General features: G+C 34.5%; 1 protein-coding gene across 1 annotated transcript in view; it reads left to right on the top strand.

The window, feature by feature from the left end:
• The window catches only part of FSTL5 (follistatin like 5), a gene marked incomplete at its 5' end in the record, with an annotated part of 202,288 nt that overhangs the window by 111,156 nt on the left and 64,440 nt on the right, over positions 1-26,692 (top strand). Inside the window, 2 exons of the mRNA XM_045088262.1 lie at positions 6,447-6,596; positions 18,848-18,955. Of these exons, the coding sequence (XP_044944197.1) occupies positions 6,447-6,596; positions 18,848-18,955 (258 nt within the window). The remainder of the gene's footprint in view (positions 1-6,446; positions 6,597-18,847; positions 18,956-26,692) is intronic.

Here is a 26,692-nt window from a genome sequence, read left to right as displayed (position 1 = left end):
TGACTCAGATTATGACAGTTTGGATTTTAAAAAGAGAGAGAGACAGAGAAGAAAGCTCAAAATCAGTTGTTTCTTAAACTATTTGCAGGAGAAGAATCACTTTGGTTTTTGTTCAACCTATTTTTTTTTTTTAAACCAGTAAGTATTTTTCATTCCAAGAAACCTTCCAGGCAATTTTGAAACCACCCAAACTGATCTAAATCCTGTTCATAAAGATAAGCTTACTGATCATAGGAGCACATGGCTATTTTGGCAATGTCAAATTACTATAAAAGGTTCTAAATGTTTATTTTCAATTTCTATATTATTCTCAGCTTGGTAACAAATGGTATGCCAACTGGCAGCTGTTCGCACACAACATTTTGAATTGTGCTGTTCTAAAATTCAGTTTTTCAATCATTCTGAATGACATGGCATGACTGAGAAGTATACACTTTTGACTTTTTTTTCTACAATAAGTGACATTTAAACAAGTATTTACTGAGGAAATATTGTATCTTTACTAGGGTGTTTGGAAAAATGTAAAAATATAGGAAGAGCAAAGGCTAACATTTTAACTGAGGATGATAGTACAGGGTTATATGCCAAGTTTTGTGGCACAAAATGTAAATATAATAGAAGTTTAGGCAAGAAGAAAATCAGGAAGACCAAAAGTCACATAGGTATTGGAAATATGATGGCCAAATGTAGATTGAAAATAATTTGATTAATAAAATGTGTGGTATGCTCTTTACTGTCTGTGGAAAATCATTTGCTTTTATGAAATTTTGATGTGAATATTCTAGCAAGAACAGACTATTTGTTAGAAAATAATGAAAATCATGTTATACATTTTGAATAACATTTTTACAATTTCTTTCTCTTTCTTTCTTTCTTTCTTTCTTTCTTTCTTTCTTTCTTTCTTTTTTTTCTTCCACAACGTCCCTCTACTCCTACTCTACGTCCTACTCTACGTCCACTCTCAGTTACTGCCAAAGAAAGGAACTATTATGACAGTCTTAAGAACATGACTGGTAAAGAAGCAGAAAAATTTATCAATGCAGAACTACTAAAATCAAATTATTTTCAATAATTAGTGACCAGATCAGTAAGGCAACCAGGTCTACAATATAACTAATAATTTTCAAACTTAAATGCGACGTATTGATCAGAATATCAAACTGTCTTTCTCTCATTCTTTGACAATATACATGTCCAGTAGTTCAGTACCTACCTACCTAGGAGTGTCTATCTACCACCGTTGGGTGAATCCACATGCTGCCAAAATCAATGCCTAAACTGGATGAATACATGTTAGATCACCTTATTTGTTACATATTTATTTCTTCCTTTTTAAATAATACTAATGCCAGCTTATTTTATTCAAGTTCTATGTAATACTCACTGTATTTGTAATTCAAATTATGCAAAAGATCAGATGTTTACTTTTCTGTTTAACTTTAGAGAACTCTAATCTATTTGTATTTAATTACCTAGCCTTTTTAGTGCTTTTGTTTCCTGTGCTCCTAAGCCTGGCATTCCTTAGACTATTGTTTACTTATAAACAAGATATTTTATATACCAACCATACTTATTTTCTGTATATAGCCTTATACATGATTATTACTATTAATTTTACTCTGTTATTTTATCAATCGATAGTCTTTTATTTTATGGAATCGTTTAGTTTGTTTTTTTTTTTCAATAAAGTTCCCTAATATAAACCAAACCTTATATATCTTTACATAGATAATGCCTGTTTATATTATCTGTGTATTCTCTCCCTTTCTGTCATCTCTCTATTCTCTACCTATAATTTATTTGCATGTGCTCATGTGTATCTATGTGTACTGCACCTTTTTTTTCTATTCAGTTTTTAATTACCTTTAATATAGTATACTTTTTTTACTTTGTTTATTTCAAATTGTTCATTTAACAGATTTTTTTCTATGAAAAGACTGATAGAGGAAGGAAAGCCTGGTGACTGACAAGTCACAGATTAATCTCTTTGTATCATTTGATCGTGATTACAACCAGGCAGTAAGAGTGAATGTACTTTGGACTCACCTGGGTGGCTCAGTTGGTTAAGTGTCTGACTCTTGATTTTGGCTCAGGGCATGTTTTCAGGGTTGTGAGCTTGAGCCCTGCCTTGGGGTTTGTGCTGGACATGGAAAGCTTAAGATTCTCTCCCTCACTCTCCCACTGCCTCTCTCCAACCCCTCTCAAAATCAAATCAATAAATAAAAATGAATGCACTCTAAGAGGAATTTAATGTAAAGGAAATAGAATAGAAAACCAAAGTCTGAGGCTTACCTTTCCTGAATCATAATTAAGGAACATAACATAAAGAAGCCACTATGACAGAATTTCACTAATAGAATTTAAATGATAACTAGGATAGGGAACTATTCAAGAATGAGATCAACAACATTTTATTCTGCAAAGGTTCAGATAGTAAATATCTTAAGCTTTGCGGTCCACAGGATCTTTATCTGCCATTATAGCATGAAAATGGTCATAGACAATATTTAAGTCAATGGATTTGGCTTTGTTCCAATAAACCTTTATGTAAATTTGAATTGAATTCCATATAATTGTTACATGTCACAGAGTAGTAGTCCTTTGATTTTTGTTCCCACCATTAAGAAATGCAAAAAACGTTCTCAGTTTTTGGGCCATGTACCAGAAAAGGCAATGGTATGAATTTGGCCTGGGACCATTGTTTGCTGATTTTTACCTTGCAAAAATGAAAGAATATTTTAGGAAGAATAAATGTCTGAATAGCTAAATTCATCAGAAACTATAAGCAACGTGAGAGCAGGCATTCTTGTGTATTCATAGTTTTATTTCCAAATATAATTTTCCCACTATCTTTCACATAGAAAGTACTCAATAAGTGCTTCCCAACAAGAAGTAAAGACTAATGATTGGAAATTCTGAGGCCACTGGTGATCTCTCCTGTTTTGAAAGAGAGAGGATGATGAAAGCTATTTGAAGTATGAACAATTTAGACTGAAAGGTCAGGAAATGGAGGTAAATTTCTAGACAGCTTGTTTAGTGTCTGAAGAGAATTGGATGATTGGAAGGGAAAGAAGATAAATCCAAGTAATGTTTTGTTATTCTTTCTTCTTAAATTGCAAGGGAATGTTGACATTGGATGTGACTGCAATGACAAATTAAATACAGAACAGATCTTTCTGAAGGCAAAGGACAGTGGACAAATCTATGATTGGAGAGAAGGTTGAGAGGAGGGGATAATGATAGAAACTTACTGAGTTGGATGCAAGGAAAATGGAGGTGCTTGTGACAAATAACATTTGTCCCCGACATGAATGACAGAATATGTGCTGAAAGAGAGACTATGGGGAAGAAGAGGACAGAGAGATGGGTATTTGGAGATTTGAGGGAAATGCATTTTTTTTAAAAGATTTTATTTATTTCTTTATTTGGAGGAGAGAGAGAGAGAGATTGAATGAGGGGAAGGGCAAAGGGAGAGAATCTTCTCAAGCAAACTCCCCACTAAGTTGAGTCCAACTTGGAGCTCAGTCCCCCCACCTGGAGATCATGACTTGAGCTGAAACCAAGAGCTGGAGGCTCAATGGACTGAGCCACCCAAGCATCCTGGGAAATGTGTTTTTAATAGTAAATCAATACAATAAATAAAAATGGCAAAGTCCTATAGAAGATGAATGCATACATCCACCTAACTGACCTACTTATTTTTAACAATCAGGTATCATCAGCATTGTTTTAAATGTTAAATCCAAATTAATATCATCACTAGAAACATCTTGTTTGCCTTTAAAATTTTGGAAAGAGATAATGTATACACAGGATGTAATTAAATATGGAAATTACTTAAAGGGAGATAGATAATTTCTAACTGTGAACTAGAATTTTCTTTTTCTTATTGACTCTTACCCTTATTAGTTTTAATATCTTATTCATTCCTTTTACTCTAAATTGTGGTACACATTTCTATAAAAAGTGATTTAATTAAACTTCTTGATATAATTCCTCACAATTTTCCTCATCAGTATGTATTATCTTAATTTTATTTTGCATATTTGGTTTTTTTGAGCTCATCTTTTATCTCATTAAATGCCTAATGCATGTGAAAAATATTCCTCTAAAATCCCCATCCATAGAAGTAAATATTAATCTATGTGATCTGAAAAAATAAAAGTGCCGTTGTAAAATGGAACCTAATAGACTATAATCAGACATAATGGCATAAAGTGAAGCAAAGAAAACTCAGGGTGGCTGTCAGGAAACTTTTAATGGCTTTGTAAAAATGATTGTGAGGCTGATCAGGGACATCTTACAGAGACAGCATACAAATAGGAAATAATTCCCAGCAGAGCAGTTTATTTTACTGTTGAATAGTTTTGTAGCAAACAAAGGGGTGGAAATTGCTCCTGTTCAGCAGTTGTTTCGCTGACAGTTATGTGTCAGGTCACTCACACTTCCTATTATTTTGGCAGATTTTGTTGGTAGCTTTTACACAACAGCAAAGAATTTATAAACAATTTCCCTGTGTTCAGAGCCTTTCATCAACGTTAGATCCCACTTTTTTTTCCCCCCACATATTCATGCCTCTGAAGTACATATTTTATATTGTGCTGGATTCTCACAAATTAGGCTCTTGCCAAAGATATTTAATATACTTCTGAAGCAATATGTTTGGTATAGAAAGTAATGTTTCAGTGAATTGATGAGTGAAACTGTTTTGTGCATGTGCTGAGGACAGAGTTCAGGTTTGTGAGCCTGCTTGAGGGTGCTGTGGACATGATTCAGGATGACCCCACTGGTAATCATTTTAAAATGATAGTAGTACATCCCATGTAATGGAGTTAATTCTCTACCTCCAGAACTACCAGAATCATGCATTAGATGTTTAGTTTTTAATTTGTTTGGTTATGTTCTGGAAGCCTGGGAATAACATGTACTGTTTAAAGGAAGACCCTATCATATGTTCCGGGTGTTTTGACAGTGCATGGCAACTTCTGGATTGAATCTTAAAAATCAGTGGACACTCCAGATTCTCCCTGAATCATATCTGAAATTTGGAGAACGAAAACAGCAGACCACACGTTGAGCTCTCATTTCAAAGTGCTCTGGTTTTTATATTATTTTCTAAACTTTAAGCAAAGAGAAAAACCACCTACTATGTTTGTGCTCCTTCCAAAGGTGTTATTATGGTATATCCATTTTAATTACTATATGTAAAATGTGATTTGCTGTCAGTATTATCTTTAAAAGAAATGCTTAGTGGGGTTGATTATGTAAGCTTTGTTAATTGTAACTCGTGATTATTAAATACAAATGGTGAATGGAATCTCTGCTGAAAAGAAATGTTTTTATTTGAATTAGAGAAGGAGAGTGTTCTAATTTAACAGTTACTAACTAGAATATACAAATCAATAAATTAGATATTAGTAATCAGTGATCATACCTAAATCATAAGACAAATGAAACACTAGAATCATTACACACATATTTTATGTTTAGATCAACAAATCTTTCTTCTTAGTGGTTTTCTAACTATAGGTAAAGTGAGAAAATTACAAAACAAAAAGATCAGTGAATAAAAGAAAAACCTGAAAGAAAAATAATGGGCTAAATGACATTTCTTCCATTTGTGATGTGTCTACCAGCACAGATCACTGGGCCTATACATCCCTTCAACATTCACTTATTAACAAAATTCTGGATAGGAGGGAATAGAAGTTTTTATGTGTGTGTGTGTGTTTTGTTTTTGTCTTTGTCTCATTTATGGCAGTCCAGCACAAACAATATAATATTCAACCAGAAAACAGTTATGGGTGAAGGAGTAGAATAATAATATGCTTGGACATATTAAAAGATTTTGTAAAATTTGACCTTGATATAAATTGAAAAATAAAATAAGCCTTCTTAATAACTAACTTTTTATAATTTTTCGAAGCTTCTGATTCTCCACAGATTAGAAAGCTTTCAATCACTTCTGGTAGATTTGGTAGCTTTTGAAAAGATCAAGGACAGGGCATGGGGCCAGCCGCTGATGTGATAACCTCTAAATATACTCCAGTGTGACATTTAATGTCTGGTAAAGAAGCTTGAGATTGGAGGATTTGAGAGAAAACTTTGAATTTATTATCTATTTCTGAAGTTACTGAGTTATGAACAAGATAGTAACATATGAAGAGGCTATATCCTATTAGAAATAAGTAATTAAGAGCCTGATGAAATTTATATCAAAGAGTTATTTCCATTGATTTATATTTAAGGGGATTGTTTAATTTAGTACACACACTATCTATGTGTGTATATATATATATATACACACACACACATATATATGTGTATATATATATATAATTTTGATGTTGAAAGTAATAAAGCATCAAATATTAATTTTGCTTCTAATATGCCATACCCATCTTGATTTAAAATACTCACTTTTTCCCCTGTTTTCTAAATTATAGGATGAAGTCTGTCCCAAAGCTAAAGAAGATGAAGTTCAGAGGTGTGTGTGGGCCTCAGCTGTTAATGTCAAAGACAAGTTCATTTATGTTGCACAGCCAACTCTGGACAGAGTCCTCATTGTTGATGTGCAGTCCCAAAAAGTTGTTCAGGTATGAGCGATCCCTACATTTGAAGGTGATTTTTTAAAAATTATTTATTTTTTTGCAATTCTTTACCAGGTAACTTGTACACTGCCATCTGACTGTCATTGATAATTTGTTTTATTACTTGGATAACTGGATAATGTATGCATTTTCTGAAAACTTTCCTCTTAGTCTGTTGCTTGAGTTTAATGATTTAAAAATGATTTTTCTTATTTTCAACAATTAGATTCCATAAACACATCATAATAGTAACATGATTAGTTCCACAAAAATCAACCTCAGATTTATTTTTTCTGTTAGAGCCAGGAAAGTTCCAGTCAGACACCAATTAAGGTATTCCTATTCCTAGTTACCATTCCAGAAACAGTATTATTTCTTCCTTACTTGATTCTTCACAAAAGCCAAGATAATAGTAGACTGTTAGATAATAATAATTTAGTAGGTTTTACTATAGTAGTAAAACAAGGAATATGTATATAGGTCAATGACAGAGAAAAAAAAAGTAAACATTGTCATGGTAATGGTTATAGAAAAAAATTCTGGTTTGAGTCTCCAAATGTTTCATTTCCAGTTCTTTCCAAAGTTGTTTAACTTTGGCAGTCTATTTGTACTCCATTGCACAACAGCCAGGGATGGTATGGGGTTTGCTTCTAGGTGACCTGGCTATAGTAACTGGGCCCTTGACTCTTACTACAATCTCTTGCTTCTCAGATCAGAGGAAACAAATTTAAAACAGCTTTATTAGATATGCATAATCCACTAAATGGGATTAATAATTGTAAATATCTCATAAAATTGTATTTAGAATTAACTTCATGCATATAAAACATTTATAGCAAAAAAAATTATAGCAGATCTTGGCATATAGAAGTGATTTACATCTACTTACTATCAAGTTTCTGAGAGACACTAGAAACTAACCATTTCTTATATTTGTCCTTATATTTTTCATTTATATTGGTTTGAAATCAAATATTGAAGTAACTCCTCTAATGATTCCTAACTAGAACTACAAAAAGGGGCAATAAGTTCAAAGTTAGGGCTTTTCATTCTAAGAGTCCTTCATAGCTTCACATGATATCATCCAATCATCCATCTATCTATCCATCCACTCTTTGTATACTTATTAATTGCCTACTATGGATATGTTTGGTATGGCAAATAAAGGAGTGAAAGTGTTTCTACCAAAAAACTCTGTTATCTCTGGTTTTACAAATTTACAGTGGATATTTAGTCTAATGGTTAAATTTCTAATAAGAGAGTGACTGGTATAATCATGAGGAAAATGATCAGTAACTGTTCTACTAGAAAACTTCTCTAAGGCCTCTAGGGTTGCATGGTTTACATATATATCCAGTCTGATGGTTCAGTATCCACCTTGAGAATATATATTTTTCTGTGTATTTCACCTCTTTTGTCTGAGACTACTGGATTTTGACCAAGTTAATTTGATCTTGATTTCAGCTATAACATAGGCGATCAAATTATAGGCATTCAGTTTCGGATTATTTAGACTCTATAGCCAGCAGGTTAAAATTAGAAGTATGTTTCAGAAATAATCAAATTGGTCTTTAAATTTTGTTTTCAAACTAGAAATCTATTCTAATTATGTATTACCTACTAGATACTCAAAAGCGAGAAAAACTAATATTATTTATCTTCATATCCTTTCCATCTTCAGACAACAGTATAAAATTTTAAATTAATTTAAAAATTAAAATTAATAGAAAATATTGATAATGAAATGTAAAAGTCACATAAATTATATTATTTTTTGATTTGCCTCTAATTGCTATGAAATACCATGGAATGTAACCCTAATGCTAAAATATTTTTAAAAATCATGTTTATGATATAATCATTATGGAGTATTTTTAAACAAAATCTAACATTACTTTTTTATAGGCTAGAAAATTGGGCCTCAGTCCAAATAAGTTCTTCTTATGATCTTATTATTAAAATAATAATGATGTTTTATTACTCCTTCTACTCCTTAACTATTCATAGATAATCATAATGTATATTTATGCTACCACAAATAAACATTGACTGATTTTAAATATTACATCAGTGGAAATATATAGCATTCACTTTTTGTATCTGTCTACTTTGCTCTACATTATAATCATAAGATCATTTTGTTTAAATGTAGGTGTAGTGTGATTCTTTCTTTGCTGGAGATAAATCAATTACAGTTAATTATTTGTTGATTCTCATTTGAAAATTCACCTAAATTTATTTAAAAGCATAAAATCAATACTCATGGGGCTTTTGTGGTCATGCAAGGACATGAACAGAATGGTTAAAAATTTGTCACCCAACACACACGTTTCTAGCTGAAATTGAATAAGAAGAGACTCTGCATTCTTGTGTCAGTTTTTATACTGTAAACAAGTGTCCTTTTCATGGACTTTTTAGTACTATGTGTTTTGAATTTTTGTGCTTTTGTTGGCAACTCTGTTGCTTAAAATGACTCCTAAGCACAGTGTTGAAATGCCTGTGCAAGAAAGCTGTGATGTAAGTAATGGTAAGTTTCATTCAGCCCTGAGTCCTAGTGTTATTTGGCTACAAGTTCAATGTTAATTAATGAACAATATATATTAAATAAAGTGTCTTTGAACAGAAACATATATGAAACAAAGTTATCTATTGATCAGTTGATAAAAATCTTGAGACCAGAGGCTCAAAGGAACCTAAGTATGTATTTCCCCTAGGAGCAATGGGTCAGTATTCAGAAACTCAGCATTAGCGATTACTTTATAGAATCAGCTACTACTGATAAATAATAGTCTATAAAGGAAGTTGCAAGAAATAGTAATGAAAGTTACTTCATACCGATTCTCTGGCACAATGTTAAGCTAATTATTAGTAACACCCATATAAATGCAAAATATTAATATCAATATCAAGTAATATTGATAATCATGATTAAATATGTTGAATCCAGATAAGACTGTGTGTTAGGGAATTTTGCTCCTTAATGAAAAAAAACGTAATAGATTAATTTAACCAGATAATTTTAGAACTTAGCTGAAGAAAAGGAGAATAATCTGAATGTAAGAAGGAAAGTATAAGGATACGTATATAGAAACACAAAGGAATTAATGTATAAAGGTAAAAATTAAGTTATTGAAAAAACTAAAAATTAAAATTCTTAAAATCTAGTAGAACAATCAAAAGGAAGCTGGGAATTTTTTGCAAAAAATGACAAGTCATGATTAACACTATTAGAATTGAGTAAAAGTATATAACCACACTCCTAGAGTAAAAGAAACTAAGAAAGTATTAAGGTAAAAAACTATGGTATTGAATTTTTTTTTAAAGATTTTATTTATCTATTTGACAGACAGAGATCACAAGTAGGCAGAGAGGCAGGCAGAGAGAGAGGGGGAGGCAGTCTTCCTGCAAGCAGGGAGCCAATGCGGGGCTTGATCCCAGGACTCTGGGATCATGACCTGAGCTGAAGGCAGAGGCTTTAACCCCCTGAGCCACCCAGGTGCCCCTATGGTATTGAATTTTAAAAGCAAAATGGGAAAGAACAAATTAAAGGGAAAAGATGTTAATATCATGTAACCAAAATAGGAATAAAAAAGGAATCTTGATTTGAGAGTTCTAAAATAAAACAACAACAAAAAAATATTCTGCCCCAGATGGGTTTAGAGGTGAAAGCTGACATGGTACTGATTTCCTGCTTTACTCACTCCACCTGTTCTGGCTAGAGCCTCTGTATATTCTCAGATTTTCTATTACCAAAGACAAATCTAAAGCTTCTCTCCATGCATCTTGCCCCACACCACCATTTATCAGCCTATTGTCTCACTTCCTATGGCCTCCTTCTATTTGGAGAACAGTGCAAACCAAGAATAACGTACCAGATTTGTTCCTATTGTCAGAAAAATGTGAGAACTTAAACCATGGCACAAAAAGACAGAGTGTCATGGGGTTACTTGCACAGCTCTGGCTAGATGTGTGATGGAGTTGAATATTATGCTTCTCTCAATAAAAAGAAATGGTTTTGAATAATAGGGGCTACTGAATACCTTACTGGAAAAAAGGGAAGTGAAAGTGCAGCTGCAGCGATTTGGGACATTCTGCAACAATCTGTTCTGTAGAAATGCAGAGATCACCATTGTTTATAAAATGAAAATTTCCATACTGGGTAGAATCAGTTTCCTGTTCTTACTGATAGGAATACTAGTTCTTGAAATCTATTACTGACTGTAAATATCAACCTAAAATTTTAGATCTATACCACAAAAGATTGTCTTTTTAAAAAACTAAAATTTTCTGGGCTTTACTTTGTCTAAGTTTTCACTTTCAAAGCCATGTTATAATTTCAGTTTGTGAGCTCTTTAGATAATGAGTTCCATGTGTCTACTTACCTGCTGGGTGAAAAAACACTGCCTTATATTTGTCTTAACATAACTTAGAATCTGTGAATTTCAGTCCTCAAAAGTACATGCTTGAAGGTGAATTATAAATATCCTAGTGGTTCTATTTTCATACACTAAAATACCTCATTTCTTAGAATTGTAAATTCCCTCAAGGCTTTCCCAATTTAAAAACAGCATTATAGATTTTGCAGATTTAGACATTGAACCCTCTGTTTTATAAATTAACAATCCAAGAAGTTCAAGTCTTAAAACTATTTAAAGAAAGAGCATTTCTAGCTACTTAAAAGACTATATTGAAACAACAACAACTTTGTGATTTAAAGCTGTACTTATTGGGGTGCCTGGGTGGTTCAGTGGGTTAAGCCTCTGCCTTTGGCTCAGGTCATGGTCTCAGGGTCCTGCCGTTGAGCCCTGTATGGAGCCCCGTATTGGGTCAACAGGGAGCCTGTCTCCCCCTCTCTCTCTGCCCGCCTCCCTGCCTACTTTTGATCTCTCTATCAAATAAATAAATAAAATCTTTTAAAAAATGAATACAGCTATATTTATCTGCAAGGACAGAGCACACTCAAAGTCAACTGCCAAGTACAAAGTTAATTTTATAAAAAGTTAAACATTCTTTCTCAACTTGACCACTTTTCTCAACTGAGGCTAAGTTTAAGTCAATCTTTTTTGCATCCAAGTAAGTTATACTTCCTGATTGTGTGCTATAGGCATTTATTTCTTTCTTTCAAACCTGAGTGTATTATACAGAAACAGCTAAGAATATTAACTATAACAGAAATTTAGTTAACCTTCTCCCAAACATGATAGTAAATGCCATGGAATTTTCTCTGGTGTAGATACAGAAAAGGAACAAAACAATGAAGTTCAAAATCAATCTTGAAGAAAAAGAAAAGAAAAGAGACAAAAAAGAACACTACTATTATTTAACTTTGATCTTTCAAGCTTTATTTTTCAATCTAATTAAAGTAGATCCCTAGTGTTTTATACCGACCTTATCTAAGAAATCATATTTCTTACTACTTATTTTTCATGCAAATACATGCAAAACAATACATGCGAAAGACTGTGTGGATTGGCAGTAAATGTGCATTGAGGGTTAAAAATTTAAAGATTTGGAACAGCTTTGTTACATTTTATTATTAAAATGACAAATATTTTCTTGAAATCTTGACAATATTTTAGAAAATTCATGATAAAATATTACCATTAGACTACATTTGTTTTCAGTGGATGCAACGATATCATTTTTATATTTTCATCTGCAGCTTAAAATATAAAAGGTCACAATGTTTTAATGGAATCGTTAAGATTGCTATCGCTTTAGCCATCAAATGCGTATTGCCTTTCTTACTGTGGAATTTTTGTCAGAGTGGCAGGCAGGTGATATTTGGCTGTATTAAAGACTGACTAGTAAACAACTGACCTCATTTTGTCTTCTATGGAGTAAAATCGGGTTCTGCTTGGATGCCAAAGTGGCTTGTGACACCTTGGGAGTATTCTTAAGTGTCAGGAGCAGTCTCCTCCAGCCATTAGCACATTATCTTGAGAATCGACATCATTAGTTTAAATTAGGTTCACTTAATTAGCCAGCTGGTACTCTCCTTGTCAGGCTGATAAACAAGATGTGCTTCACTGTTCCTTCTTGTTAAGACCAAACCCCAAGTTTTGTTTATCTTTGTTGCTATTATCAGTATAGATGTTTATAGATTATCAGTACCAGATGCAACTGGTCCATGGTCATTATAGTGTATAGTTTAAATTTTTCTATTTGTCTCATCTTCTCAAGAAACACTGATAAATTTGTTTAATACTGGGTAGTTGGGGATTATGAAGGAGTTAATATTTGTGGATTGACAAAAAGAAAAAAAAAACCCTTACAATATATGTAAATTATATGCTCAAGCAATGTTTTAAAATATTAAATAAAAACATTTTATTGATCTCTTTATAATGCTACAAATAAGACCTTTTTTATTATTACATTATATAGTGTATTTTAAGGAAGGAATAGAAGAAGTTAATTCAACATGACAATATAACACTCCAAAAATGGTTCTTATATAGAAGTTAAGAAATGCATTTTCAGACCTGAATATGTAGATCACTATTATTTATTAATTATAATAACACATTGTAATTTGAAAGATATTTCTTAAAGCGTTTAAAAGATCAATTCATTTTTGAAAGTAAGAATGTGGCTTAATTATCCGAATATCATCAGGCCAAGCAAATCCCACTGTGTACAGAAAACCATAGTGTTTATGATACTGGAGAGAAATTTCCAACCTATAGTATCAGAATCTTTAATTTAAACAAATCTTATGGAGTCATTCGATAGATCCAAACTGATTCTGTTTGTTCTATTATGGCTGGAATTTGAATCACCTGCTACAAATAAATCTCATTTCCATAGGCTTCTCAAGGCAAATTCTGAAAACAAGTTTCCTAACAAAGTAATATCAGTAGTTAAATACAAATCTATGCAAAGTAATAGATGAGCAATCTATATAGGTTAATTCTGGGGTGGAAGATAAATATATATGGAATATATATATATATTTATATAAATATATATATATTTATATAAATATATATAAATATATATATATATTCCATATATATAATCCCATATTCTTGAATGTTGTTATTCAATTTATATCATTTCTTCTCGATAAATGGTTGGTGGCTGTAGGGAAAAACAAAACAAGACAAAACAAAACAAAAAACTATATACACTAGTGGTCTCCAAAATGGAATGAAAGATGCTGTCTTGTGAGAAAGAAATACTAGGATGTCATTAATATGTGTTTTTATCTTTAAAAAATCATGTAACACTTTATAATCTCTTAATATATGGACCCACATGGTAATCCTACATTAACTGTATGTTGAATGCTGATGTAATGCTCGATGGACAGGAGGGCACCTGAAGACGAAAGTAGGAGTTTTACAATAAGAGGGGATCAATATTGGTACTTTACTTCACTTTTATCTTTACAAAGGAGATAACAGTACTGCATACCTCAACACAAAAGTTGTTACAAAGATTAAATTAAAATAATTTTTATTTGTAAAACATTAAAAAAAAACTTCTCTGTTCATAAGCATGGTACAGAGTATAATTGTCTTTCTTAAATAAAATAATAATGATGTTCTTAATAATAATAAGTTTTGGAACACTGTTTAATTTTGCAACTTGCTTTTCCCAGTCATGTATATTTAAAGTCCCATTAGTTGTCTGTTGCATACTGCTATTTAAAAGGTATTGTTCTAAGTGCGTAGGTTGTATTATTGACTTAAACAAGCAGGGAAAAAAGCTGCTTTCTTGGAACCTAGAATCCATTAGATGAAGATAGACAATGAAAAATAGGTATACTAAACATGCAAATTATAATATGTGGTCAGATGGTAAGTGCTTTAGAAAAGGTAAAACAGTGATGTAAGACCAGGTGGAATTAGGAAAACTAAGGATGAGAAGATGTGTACCAAGCAAAGGCTGGTTACAGCATTAAGCAGGGTATCAGACTGGCCTCACTGGGAGCAGGAGCTCTGAGCAGTGAACAAGTTGAGGAAGCAGACACTGGGCTGTCTAGGGGAAGACCGTTCAAGGGAAAAGCCCTCCGAAAAGCAGAAGTGTGGCTGGCATGCTGGATGAGCAGCAGGGGGCCCAGAGCCCCTCCCCTGGAGTGGCAGGTGAAGGGATCAGAGAAAGAAGACAGAAGGGGCAAGTCAGCCAGGGTGTGGTAATCATTCGAAGGACCTCTGTCTTTACTCTGAGGGAAATGAGAAGACGCTGTAATGCTTTGAGAAGATTAGTATTATGATCTGTCTAATGCTTACCAAAAAATAAAAATCATTTTAACAAATCTGTTGAGAAAGGTGGTGAGTATATAAAAAGTTAAAAGTTAGAAACCATGTGATGAGAGTTGAGAGGATAGAGGCTCTGTTCTTGATGGTATCAGGTAAGGTACTGCCGAGGTCAGTATTTAGAGGGCAGATAGAACTCGGTTTCCTGAGAATGTGAGGCATGGGAGAGAGAGGGCGGTCAAGGATAAGAGAATCTTTACAATGCCTTTCTTAAAATGTGGAGAAATACTTAAACTACTTATAACACAGAGACAGGATTAATTGTGGCAAGAAATATAATATTTTAGGTATCAAATATAGTGCCTTTCTCTTTTACAAAAGCTAATGGCTTTTAAGCTTACTCATCATTTAAAGTCATTTCCAGAGTGTACTAGCAGGTATTTTGTGAAATCCAATACGTGCAATTTATTCCTTTCAAAAGTTGACAATATAAGTAGGAAAATATCTGTTTTTTGGCTGAAGATTGGTATGGCAAGATTATCCTGAAGATGGTTGTTTGGAAATATTTCTGTCTTTGTTACATGATCTTGTGTCTGAAAACTATGTTAATGTTCCCTCAGTAAAAGGTGTTATATCTCCACACTTGAAAAGTTGTAAACAGATTTTTTTTTTCCCTAAGAGTTAAACATTTTCCAAATAAAGTATGTCAGATGTATTTTTCTTCATTTTTGATCTGCATATCTTTTTTCAGTTCTGGTGAACTATTATAACCCCAAACCAAAATATATTGAATTTAATACCAAACCTCTGAAATGCTGAGAGACAAAAATGTTCAAACGTTTTGGAGATCACTGAGCAGATATTTTTCAAAATCGGACACTGTTTTGAAATTTGATATATTTCTCTTTCAAATACGTATATCTTAATTATTTGAAAGCAGTTGTTCATGGACTGCTTTTTGACATCTCCTGAAACATATTCTCATCAGTTAACTTTAAAAAATAATCTCTGTCTTCCCATTTATAAAAATATTCATACTTAAAAGCTCAATCAAAGCATCACCTCCTCCCCTTATCCTTCCAGGTTTGTACTTTTTCCTCTGCATTTTCCTGGCATTTGGTCCTTATTTTTATTTTGTGACTAGGCATCTAGCTATTTTAAGTTCTTCCACCCTCTAGCCTCTAATTCTTTAAGGAATTAGAGACTGTGTTTATTTACTTTCTAAATCTCAGATTCTTCATTTGCTAAATAAAGGTGCTGCATCTCCAAACTTTAAAACACTATGAGGCTATTGTCGTGAAATACCTCTAGTTCAATTAGCTTTTCTGACAGTAATAGTAGTATTTCCATGGTGCACCACAGAAAATCTTAGTAACTTCCTGAGGTATTGTTATTTTATGTTATTTTAATTTTTTTTATGTTATTTTACTTTTTTTTTTTCACTTAAGTGAGGACCCTAAAATTCACAGTCTGCTTCAGAATTCATGCTCTTAAGCATAGTGTATTCTTTGGGGCGCCTGGGTGGCTCAGTGGGTTAAAGCCTCTGCCTTCGGCTCAGGTCATGATTCCCAGGGTCCTGAGATCAAGCCCCGCACTGGGCTCTCTGCACAGCAGGGAGCCTGCTTTACCCTCTCTCTCTGCCTGCCTCTTTGCCTACTTGTGACCTCTGTCTGTCAAATAAATAAATAAAATCTTAAAACAAACAAACAAACCTGGTCTATTCCGCCATTCATTGGTTCTCAGCTGGGTCTGTACTGCTTATACAGATGATACTGCATATATTTGGGCCCTTGGATTCCTTCCACTTTCCAAAAAAGAAAAAGTCCAAAGAATATTTCTTATATATGAGGGAACAATAGGAGGGCAATGTATGCACGCAGTGTTGGGAATTAAACTAACAACTAGGAAGGATGCCAGTTCATATTCAGAGAGGTTGCACATTGGGGATAAACAGATCATCCAATCTCAGCTCTGCTGATCACCCGCTGGATGACTCCTGGTAAGGCTGTTTCCATTTTTTGCCCTGCTTTATGTGGATATTAACTTAATCATGGACTGTGGTATGCCCTAGAAGTTAATACTTAGGAGAGGAACCAGAAAAAGAAAAGAACCTTATGAGAGCTGGCAAGTTGGAAATTTTCATTTAAATTTTTCCTTAATATTTAAAGTTATCTAAAGCTCTTTGCTCTTTGTGTAACTGACTCTTAACAATTGAATAACAGTGAGGTCTTTGTTACTATTGCTTTTGTTGTTGAACTATTTTATCTTTAACATTGTAAAAACCTAGAGATTATTTCTTTTTAAGCTGCATGCAAAATAGGGTAACTTATAATCATGTACAGATCAAGTTTTACATATAAAAGGGAAAATATGAAAAATCAAAGGAATCTTATTGCTTTGTTATTAGTGTAATAATTAATTATGGCACTTTTGCTATATACACATTGAAATTATCAATGAATACATGAAGAATTTAAATGAAACATCTGGCATTCACTGGATTACAATTAACAAAACACCAGACTATTTCTTAAGCAATAAAGCTATTTAATTATCCCAAATAACTTTGTCTAGAGACAGTTACTCTAGGTTTGTGCAGCAACTCAAGGCTGTTATGGAGAATTCATTCTCCTTTCATTTTTCTCCTGCCAAATCCTCAAAGTGTTGTGTGGCTTTTCCTTCTTAAGCTTATTGTTTCAGGCCTCAAAATGACTTTGGAAATGAAGGCTTAATCTTGTTACATGATAGCGTTCAAAGCAGGAAAAAAGAGAAACTGTGGCACAGTATCATTGTCAAAAATGATATCGTTCATTGTGTTAATCCTTATCATGTATAACTGAGTCTAGGTCATGTGACCACTGGAGCCACTAGAGAGGCTGGGAAACTTGGCATTTGTGAAAGGGGAATAGGCTTAAATCTCTGGTGCTTGCCAAGTGAGCTGCCTTCCCTGAGAAAGTTGTTGGCTACAAGATTCCAAAACAACATAATGGCTCTATTAGCCAGGAAGAAAGTCAGGGAAGACATTAATACAGAAATGTTTAAGTAGGCATTTTCAGAAATTAAATAATCAATTCAGTAATCTAAGAGTATTGAGAATTTTAAATAGATAAAATCCTGGGCAAGTCTTTTAAAAATAAATACTTTAGTACGACTAAGTTGCCAACATTTAGCTAAAATATGAACCTTCACATGTTCAACCACAAATGTACTTTACCTTTAACCCACTGAGAAGAGGATTGCATTATGAACTAGGACTTGGGAAATTCTCTAAGGCTATTCACCAGAGCTTCTTTAGAAAGAAATGCTTTCAATATTGAATAAAGGTAGTGATATTCAATACAATTTATTTCATGTTATAAAATTAGAAAAATATACATAAAGAACTACCACGGGAAATTACTTTAAAAAGGTATTAGCTTGAAATATAAATAACTTGAAATTAAGGTAAGCGAAATAACTTCCTGGCAGCAATTTGTTTTCTGGAAGTTTTGTTTTAAGTAAATGCTAAATATTATAAACGGTAGCAGAAAAACACATTTACCATATCAAGGATGGCTGAAAAATGCATTTATTTCTTTCCGTGATTTTAGATTTCTCGTTAAGGAAATTAAATTAGGTAATCTGTCATTAGGGTTATCACTGTATATCAGACTTAGGCATTTTAGCACTATAGATGGCCAAATCCCATGCCCAGCATTAGAATAAAAAAACAACCTAATAGTATAAACATAGTTCTTACCTGTGTTCAACAATTGAATAAAATATGGATATATATCATTTATATATCTTAAGTTCCTAAATAGCTTCTCCACAGACACCCAATTTGCATAGGTAATAAAGGAACATAACACTATATAAAATTGTGCATAAACACACTGGGTAAAGTATCATATTTCCAAATTAGAAAAATCAAGGTTTAGAAAAATCAGAAAATTGGCAACATAAATTTTTAAATTGGTATCTAAACTCTTGTGTTCTTTCATAATGTCTGGCATAGTTTTAAACTAATATTTCAGTCTGAAACATTTTTTTTTCAACTCCCGTTTATTACAGGCAGTAAGCACAGACCCTGTACCAGTTAAATTACACTATGACAAATCACATGATCAGGTCTGGGTGCTGAGCTGGGGAACCATGGAAAAGATTTCCCCAACACTGCAGGTAAGCACATTTCAGTATATTTGAAAAAACCGTGGTATTTAAACCTTTAGCTATCTCATTGGATATTTATAACTATTCGAGAGTGATCTTCATCTAAAGACTGTACTTTAATCACTTCTAGATCTGCACAGAAAAGGGTGAAGAAGTTAATACACAAGTACTTGTTTGAATGGAAAATATTGCATGTCATTCTTATCAAAGTTTAAACTATATGCAAGCAGAAAAACCAATGACTGGAAAACTGATGCCATTAGTGAAAAATAGTCATAATTTGTCTTTCAACAATTACCTGCCTCCCTTCAGTTTTCATGAGAATTTTCTTGTTTCCATCTCTTTTTTCTGAAATGGGGCATGTGAGCTAGAGACTAAGAGAGTTAGATAGTCTCAAGGCAGATCTCTATTTTTCTCCAGACAGGTAGTATGATCTTATCTGAGAACAGACTCATTTCTAATTGGGGAATAAGCGGTATAATCTTTGTGGAATTTGCTTATGTTTTATGTTTTAAAGTTGTTTATATAGAACTTGACAGAGGAAAAATTATATATTTTGACAATATCTCTTTGGCACAGTTTCAATTGTTGGAGTTAAAAGTTTAACAGAAAACTGAGAGGGAATGAGAAGGAACATTTGTCCCTGAAAATGTTTTATCTATATCTCAGACTACTTTGTGATTATAGCATGGCTGTGAACATTCCACTTATTACAAATCATTAAACTTTGGTTGGTTTTCATTAAGTCAATTGAGTGCCATGTTTTTTATTTTAATCCATTGTCACTACCAATACCTTAAAAGTTTTTGAAAGATTTTTAGTTTTGCAATATTTAACTTAAAAAAGACAGTACTATGAAAATCTTTTAAGAGAGCTATTGGAATGAAGATTCCTATTATATTTCATTAGAAATATGTGTCATTTGAAACATCTAACATATAATAGTATTCCAGTTATCTATTGTGGCAAATCAAATCACCCTAAAATTTGATGTGTTAAACAGAATTAAAGAATGACTTACTACCCATACTTTTGTGCTTCAGCAATCTGGGCAGTTTGTGGGCATAATTGGGGAACACTCAGATGGCCACACTCATCTTATTACAGTAGCTGGGTAGTTCAAAATAGCCTCACCCCCACGTCCATTATGTAATAGTGGTGAATAGCTGAATGGCTTAGGTCTACTGCATGTGCCTGGTATCCTTTAGACTGGTATGTCAGCATGGTGGTTCCAGGGTATAAGAGAGTGGAAGTTGTGAGGCTAATTAAGATGTAGGCATTAGAGTTCTTATCAAGTCACTTCCACCACAACTTATTTTTGTTGTTGTTTGTTTCATTTTTTAACTTTTTTTTTAAATGTTCAGTTAGCCATTGTATAGTACATCATTACTTTTTGATGTAGTGTTCCATGATTTATTAGTTACATATAACATCCAGTGCTCATCATAGCACGTCCCCTCCTTAATACCCATCACCTTGTTACCCCCTCCCTCTACCCTTCTTCTCTCTGAAATCCTCAGATTATTTCCTGGGGTCCATAGTCCCCCATGGTTCTTTTCCCTCTCTGATTTCTCCCTCTTCAGATTTCCCTCCCTTTCCCTATGGTTCTCTGTGCTACTAGTTATGTTCCACATATGAGTGAGACCATATGATAATTATCTTTCTCTGCTTGACTTAACTTCACTTTAAAAAATCCCCTCCAGTTCCATCCATGTTGACACAAATAGTGGGTATTCATCTTTTCTGGTGATTGAGTAATATTCCAGTGCATATATGTACCACATCTTCTTTATCCATTCATCTGCTGAAGGGCATCTCAGCTCCTTCCACAGGTTGGCTCTTGTAGACAGGGCTGCTATGAACATTGGGGTACATCTGCCCCTTCTTATCACTTCATCTGTAACATTGGGGTAAATACCTAGTAGTGTAATTGCTGGGTCATAGGGTAGCTCTATTCTTAACATCTTGAGGAACTTCCTACTCTTTTCCAAAGTGGCTGCACCAGCTTGCATTCTCACCAACAGTGTAAGAAGATTCCTCTTTCTCCACATCCTCACCAACATTTTTTGTTTCCTGTTTGTTAATTTTTTGTTGTTATTGTTAATTTTTGCCATTCTCACTGGCATAATGTGGTATCTCATTGTGGTTTTGATTTGTATTTCCCTGAAGGCTAGTGATGTTGAGCATTTTTTTGTGTGTTTCTGTTAGACATTTGTCTTCTTTGGAGAAGTGTCTGTTCATGTCTTCTGCCCATTTTTTAACTGATTATTTGTTTTTTTTGAATGTTGAATTTGAGAAGTTTTTTATAGATCTTGGATACCAGCCTTTTATCTGTAATGTCATTTGCAAATATCCTCTCCCATTCCATGGGCTACCTCTTAGTTTTGTTGACTGTTTCCTTTGCTGTGCAGAAACTTTTATCTTGATGAAGTCCCAAAAGCTTGTTTTTGCTTTTGTTTCACTTGCCTTTGGAAACGTGTCTTGAAAGAAGTTACTGTGGCCAACGTCGAAGAGGTTACTGCTTATGTTCTCCTCTAAGATTTTGATGGATTCTTGTCTCACACTGAGGTCTTTCATTCATTTAGAGTTTATCTTTGTATATGGTGTAAGAGAATGGTCCAATTTCATTTTTCTGCATGTGGCTACCCAATTTTCCCAGCACCACTTATTGAAGAGACTTTTCCATTGCATATATATATATTTTTTTTTCCTGATTTGTTAAAGATTAGTTGACCATAGAGTTGGGGGTCCATTTATGGAGTTTCTATTCTGTTCCATTGGTCTATGTGTCTGTTTTTGTGCCAATACCACCACAACTTCTTGATCAAAGCAAGTCACACTGACTGCCTAGTATCAAGAGGGTGAAGTAACAAAGCTCTTCTTTTGATGGAAAGAATATAGTCTTCATCTATCATCACAATATGGTAATATTGTCTAGTTATTTGATACTTTGTACTTAAATCCTGACAACATAGAACAGGTCAATATCTATGATTTTTTTTAAAAATTCACTTATGAGTTATATTTAATGCTATTACCTTTAAAATAAACACAGCTTATAAAAGTTAATATATGTATATATGTATATATATTTTTTTCTTTTAAAGCTGTATGAATTTTCAATATAGCATATTCTTTGGAACTGAATCCTTCTCCTCCCCTTTGGTACTTGCTACTTTGATAGATTAATAGCTTTCTCAGTGTTGCAAACCTTCCATAAAGCACTTTAGGCAAACTCCTTTAATATAATACAGAAAGGGAGAAAAAGTCTTTGAAAAGGTGTTAAGTAACTTTCCACACATTATTCAGCCATTTAAAAATGGGTTCTTTTTCTTTGAAAGTCCAATAAAACTATGCTTTTAAGATTTAATGAATTTTTAAAATATTTGTTGAGTAGAGGGAAAGGTGAGTCTCACGCCTGAAAATAAAATGTAAGAATTGAGATGTAAATAATGTAAATGTGGGGGAGGAGTCAAGATGGCGGAGAAGTAGAAAGCTGAGACTGCTTCAGCTAGCCGGAGATCAGCTAGATAGCTTATCTAAAGATTGCAAACACCTGAAAATCCATCGGCAGATTGAAGAGAAGAAGAACAGCAATTCTGGAAACAGAAAAACAACCACTTTCTGAAAGGTAGGACTGGCGGAGAAGTGAATCCAAAGCGACGGGAAGATAGACCCCGGGGGGAGGGGCCGGCTCCCAGCAAGCGGCGGAGCAACCGCGCACAAAATCAGGACTTTTAAAAGTCTGTTCCGCTGAGGGACATCGCTCCAGAGGCTAAACCGGGGCGAAGCCCACGCGGGGTCAGCGTGGCCTCAGGTCCCGCAGGGTCACAGAAGGATCGGGGGTGTCTGAGTGTCGCAGAGCTTGCGGGTATTGGAACGGGAAAGCCGGCTACAGAGACAGAGCTGACAGTAAGCTCGCAGCTCCGTGTTACCTTGAACCGGTCGCAGGCTCGGTGAGCTCGGAGCGCGGCCGGAGGTCAGGCAGACGGGAGTAACTGGGCGCTGTTCTCTGAGGGCGCACTGAGGAGTGGGGCCCTGGGCTCTCGGCTCCTCCGGGCCGGAGACCAGGAGGCCGCCATTTGTATTCCCGTCCTCTGGAACTCTACGGAAAGCGCTCAGGGAACAAAAGCTCCTGAAAGCAAACCCGAGTGGATTACTCACCCCCGCCCCAGGTAAGGGCGGTGTAATTCCGCCTGGGGCAAAGACACTTGAGAATCACTACAACAAGCCCCTCCCCCAGAAGATCAACAAGAAATCCAGCCGAGACCAAGTTCACCTACCAAGGAGTGCGGTTTCAATACCAAGGAGAGCAGCAGAATTCCAGAGGAGGAGAAAGCCAAGCACGGAACTCATGGCTTTTTTCCTGTGATTTTTTTTAGTCTTGCAGTTAATTTAATTTTTTCTTTTTCATTTTTTTTTTTCTCGCCTTCGGGTAAAATTTTTTTTAACTGTTACCTTTTTCTTTTTTAACGATTTTTTACTAGTTTATCTAATATATATATATTTTTTTTACATTTTTCTTAGGTGTTTTCTTTTTTAAAAAATTATTTTCTTTTCTTTTCTTTTTTTTTTCTTTTTCTTTTCTTTTTGTTTTTTTTTTTTTCTTTCTTCCTTTTTGAACCTCTTTTATCCCCTTTCTCCCCACTCACGATTTTGGATCTCTTCTAATTTGGTTAAAGCATATTTTCCTGGGGTTGTTGCCACCCTTTTAGTATTTTACTTGCCCCTTCATTTACTCTTATCTGGACAAAATGACAAGGCGGAAAAATTCAACACAAAAAAAAGAACAAGAGGCAGTACCGAGGGCTAGGGACCTAATCAATACAGACATCGGTAATATGTCAGATCTAGAGTTCAGAATGACAATTCTCAAGGTTCTAGCCGGGCTCGAAAAAGGCATGGAAGATATTAGAGAAACCCTCTCGAGAGATATAAAAGCCCTTTCTGGAGAAATAAAAGAACTAAAATCTAACCAAGGTGAAATCAAAAAAGCTATTAATGAGGTGCAATCAAAAATGGAGGCTCTAACTGCTAGGATAAATGAGGCAGAAGAAAGAATTAGTGATATAGAAGACCAAATGACAGAGAATAAAGAAGCTGAGCAAAAGAGGGACAAACAGCTACTGGACCACGAGGGGAGAATTCGAGAGATAAGTGACACCATAAGACGAAACAACATTAGAATAATTGGGATTCCAGTAGAAGAAGAAAGTGAGAGGGGAGCAGAAGGTATACTGGAGAGAATTATTGGGGAGAATTTCCCCAATATGGCAAAGGGAACGAGCATCAAAATTCAGGAGGTTCAGAGAAGGCCCCTCAAAATCAATAAGAATAGGCCCACACCCCGTCACCTAATAGTAAAATTTACAAGTCTCAGTGACAAAGAGAAAATCCTGAAAGCAGCCCGGGAAAAGAAGTCTGTAACATACAATGGTAAAAATACTAGATTGGCAGCTGACTTATCCACAGAGACCTGGCAGGCCAGAAAGAGCTGGCATGATATTTTCAGAGCACTAAACGAGAAAAACATGCAGCCCAGAATACTATATCCAGCTAGGCTATCATTGAAAATAGAAGGAGAGATTAAAAGCTTCCAGGACAAACAACAACTGAAAGAATTTGCAAATACCAAACCAGCTCTACAGGAAATATTGAAAGGGGTCCTCTAAGCAAAGAGAGAGCCTACAAGTGGTAGATCAGAAAGGAACAGAGACCATATACAGTAACAGTCACCTTACAGGCAATACAATGGCACTAAATTCATATCTCTCAATAGTTACCCCTGAATGTGAATGGGCTAAATGCCCCTGTCAAAAGACACAGGGTATCAGAATGGATAAAAAAAAACAAAACCCATCTATATGTTGCCTCCAAGAAACACATTTTAAGCCCGAAGACACCTCCAGATTTAAAGTGAGGGGGTGGAAAAGAATTTTACCATGCTAATGGACATCAGAAGAAAGCAGGAGTGGCAATCCTTATATCAGATCAATTAGATTTTAAGCCAAAGACTATAATAAGAGATGAGGAAGGACACTATATCATACTCAAAGGGTCTGTCCAACAAGAAGATTTAACAATTTTAAATATCTATGCCCCCAATGTGGGAGCAGCCAACTCTATAAACCAATTAATAACAAAATCAAAGAAACACATCAACAATAATACAATAATAGTAGGGGACTTTAACACTCCCCTCACTGAAATGGACAGGTCATCCAAGCAAAAGATCAGCAAGGAAATAAAGGCCATAAATGACACACTGGACCAGATGGACATCACAGATATATTCAGAATATTTCATCCCAAAGCAACAGAATACACATTCTTCTCTAGTGCACATGGAACATTCTCCAGAATAGATCACATCCTCGGTCCTAAATCAGGACTCAACCGGTATCAAAAGATTGGGATCATTCCCTGCATATTTTCAGACCACAATGCTCTAAAGCTAGAACTCAACCACAAAAGGAAGTTTGGAAAGAACCCAAATACATGGAGACTAAACAGTATCCTTCTAAAGAATGAATGGGTCAACCGGGAAATTAAAGAAGAATTGAAAAAAATCATGGAAACAAATGATAATGAAAATACAACGGTTCAAAATCTGTGGGACACAACAAAGGCAGTCCTGAGAGGAAAATATATAGTGGTACAAGCCTTTCTCAAGTAACAAGAAAGATCTCAGGTACACAACCTAACCCTACACCTAAAGGAGCTGGAGAAAGAACAAGAAAGAAACCCTAAGCCCAGCAGGAGAAGAGAAATCATAAAGATCAGAGCAGAAATCAATGAAATAGAAACCAAAAAAACAATAGAACAAATCAACGAAACTAGGAGCTGGTTCTTTGAAAGAATTAATAAAATTGATAAACCCCTGGCCCGACTTATCAAAAAGAAAAGAGAAAGGACCCAAATAAATAAAATCATGAATGAAAGAGGAGAGATCACAACTAACACCAAAGAAATACAAACTATTATAAGAACATACTATGAGCAACTCTACGGCAATAAATTTGACAATCTGGAAGAAATGGATGCATTCCTAGAAACATATAAACTACCACAACTGAACCAGGAAGAAATAGAAAGCCTGAACAGACCCATAACCAGTAAGGAGATTGAAACAGTCATTAAAAATCTCCAAACAAACAAAAGCCCAGGGCCAGACGGCTTCCCGGGGGGAATTCTACCAAACATTTAAAGAAGAACTAATTCCTATTCTCCTGAAACTGTTCCAAAAAATAGAAATGGAAGGAAAACTTCCAAACTCATTTTATGAGGCCAGCATCACCTTGATCCCAAAACCAGACAAGGATCCCACCAAAAAAGAGAGCTATAGACCGATATCCTTGATGAACACAGATGCGAAAATACTCAACAAAATACTAGCCAATAGGATTCAACAGTACATTAAAAAGATCATTCACCACGACCAAGTGGGATTTATTCCAGGGCTGCAAGGTTGGTTCAACATCCGCAAATCAGTCAATGTGATACAACACATCAATAAAAGAAAGAACAAGAACCATATGATACTCTCAATAGATGCTGAAAAAGCATTTGACAAAGTACAACATCCCTTCCTGATCAAAACTCTTCAAAGTGTAGGGATAGAGGGCACATACCTCAATATCATCAAAGCCATCTATGAAAAACCCACCGCAAATATCATTCTCAATGGAGAAAAACTGAAAGCTTTTCCGCTAAGGTCAGGAACACGGCAGGGATGTCCATTATCAC

The sequence above is a fragment of the Mustela putorius genome, unplaced genomic scaffold (genome assembly GCF_011764305.1).
Source record: "Mustela putorius furo isolate JIRA1106 unplaced genomic scaffold, ASM1176430v1.1 tig00000056_pilon_pilon_pilon, whole genome shotgun sequence".
Classification (NCBI taxonomy): Eukaryota; Metazoa; Chordata; class Mammalia; order Carnivora; family Mustelidae; genus Mustela; species Mustela putorius.
This window is presented reverse-complemented; position numbering and strand designations above follow the sequence as displayed.